The sequence below is a fragment of the Corvus brachyrhynchos genome, unplaced genomic scaffold, assembly GCF_000691975.1.
Source record: "Corvus brachyrhynchos isolate BGI_N302 unplaced genomic scaffold, ASM69197v1 scaffold3997, whole genome shotgun sequence".
NCBI classification, from domain to species: domain Eukaryota; kingdom Metazoa; phylum Chordata; class Aves; order Passeriformes; family Corvidae; genus Corvus; species Corvus brachyrhynchos.
In genome coordinates, this window is record NW_008239256.1 from 4,555 (window position 1) to 5,477 (window position 923).

Genomic DNA, 923 nt, shown 5'->3' on the forward strand with positions numbered 1-923 from the left:
TCCACGGCCTCCATAACCCCAACCCCCATAGCCTCCACGGCCTCCATAGCCCCAGCCTCCATAGCCACCATAGCCCCCGTAGCCTCCATAACCCCCGTAGCCTCCACGGCCTCCAAAGGAGCCACCGGAGCCGGCTCCAACGTAGGGAGCCCCTGCCGATCCCACGGCGCTCTGCTGCGGGAAGGAGCTGAGGATGGGCCCGGGGAAGGTGACCACTGAGGCCGGGGGCTGGATCCCCACCGTGGAGTCGGGGCACTGCCGCACGCAGGGCTCGTTGCAGGTGTCAGCCAGAGGGGCCGGGGTGGCCACTCCGCAGGAAGGGACACAGCAGGACATCCTTCAGACAGGCAAAGACTTCTGGAAAACACCCCCAGGAAGAGGCAAAGGTGTGAGGAAGGAGTTGTGTTGAGAGAGGCAGAGAGAGATCCCCAAGAGGCTTTGGAGAGCTGGGCTTACCCGGTTGAAGAGGAGAGTCAAGTGGAGGAAGCTGGATGGACTCTGCAAGGAGCTCAGCTCTTTTATACATCCCAGAGAGCCTGGGGCATTGTCCAGGGAGGGGGGGCAAACCCCCAATAATTCGGAATTCACGCTGACCAGCTTCGTAAAGTGAAGGGACGCGGGACAATTCTGTCATCCACTCATTGTGGACATTGGTGTGGAAACAAATGGACAAGAGAGGGGCAATGGGAGTAACAGCCATGGCCCATCATTACATGACAGGCACGGTTCTGCTGGAGCTGAACTCACAGCCCCAATAAACCCTTGTTTTTCCCTAATCCCTCACTTTGCTTACAAAGAATCCTGGGCAGCCTTTGGGATAAGGCTGTGCCCAGCCCCGCCACCCTGAGCCTCAGCCCGGTCATGCCCATGAGCCAGCAGTGCCTGTCTGTGCCTGTCCTGGGACCACAGGCAGGGTCAGCCTG

The 923-nt window shown here is 59.9% G+C and overlaps 1 protein-coding gene across 1 annotated transcript in view; it reads right to left on the reverse strand.

The window, feature by feature from the left end:
• LOC103619642 (claw keratin) overlaps nucleotides 1–351 on the reverse strand; it is a 1,803-nt gene extending 1,452 nt beyond the window's left edge. The window contains exon 1 of the mRNA XM_008638197.2: nucleotides 6–351. Coding sequence (XP_008636419.2) covers nucleotides 6–336 — 331 coding nt within the window. The 5' untranslated portion in view covers nucleotides 337–351. The remainder of the gene's footprint in view (nucleotides 1–5) is intronic.
• Nucleotides 352–923: the final 572 nt, after the last annotated feature.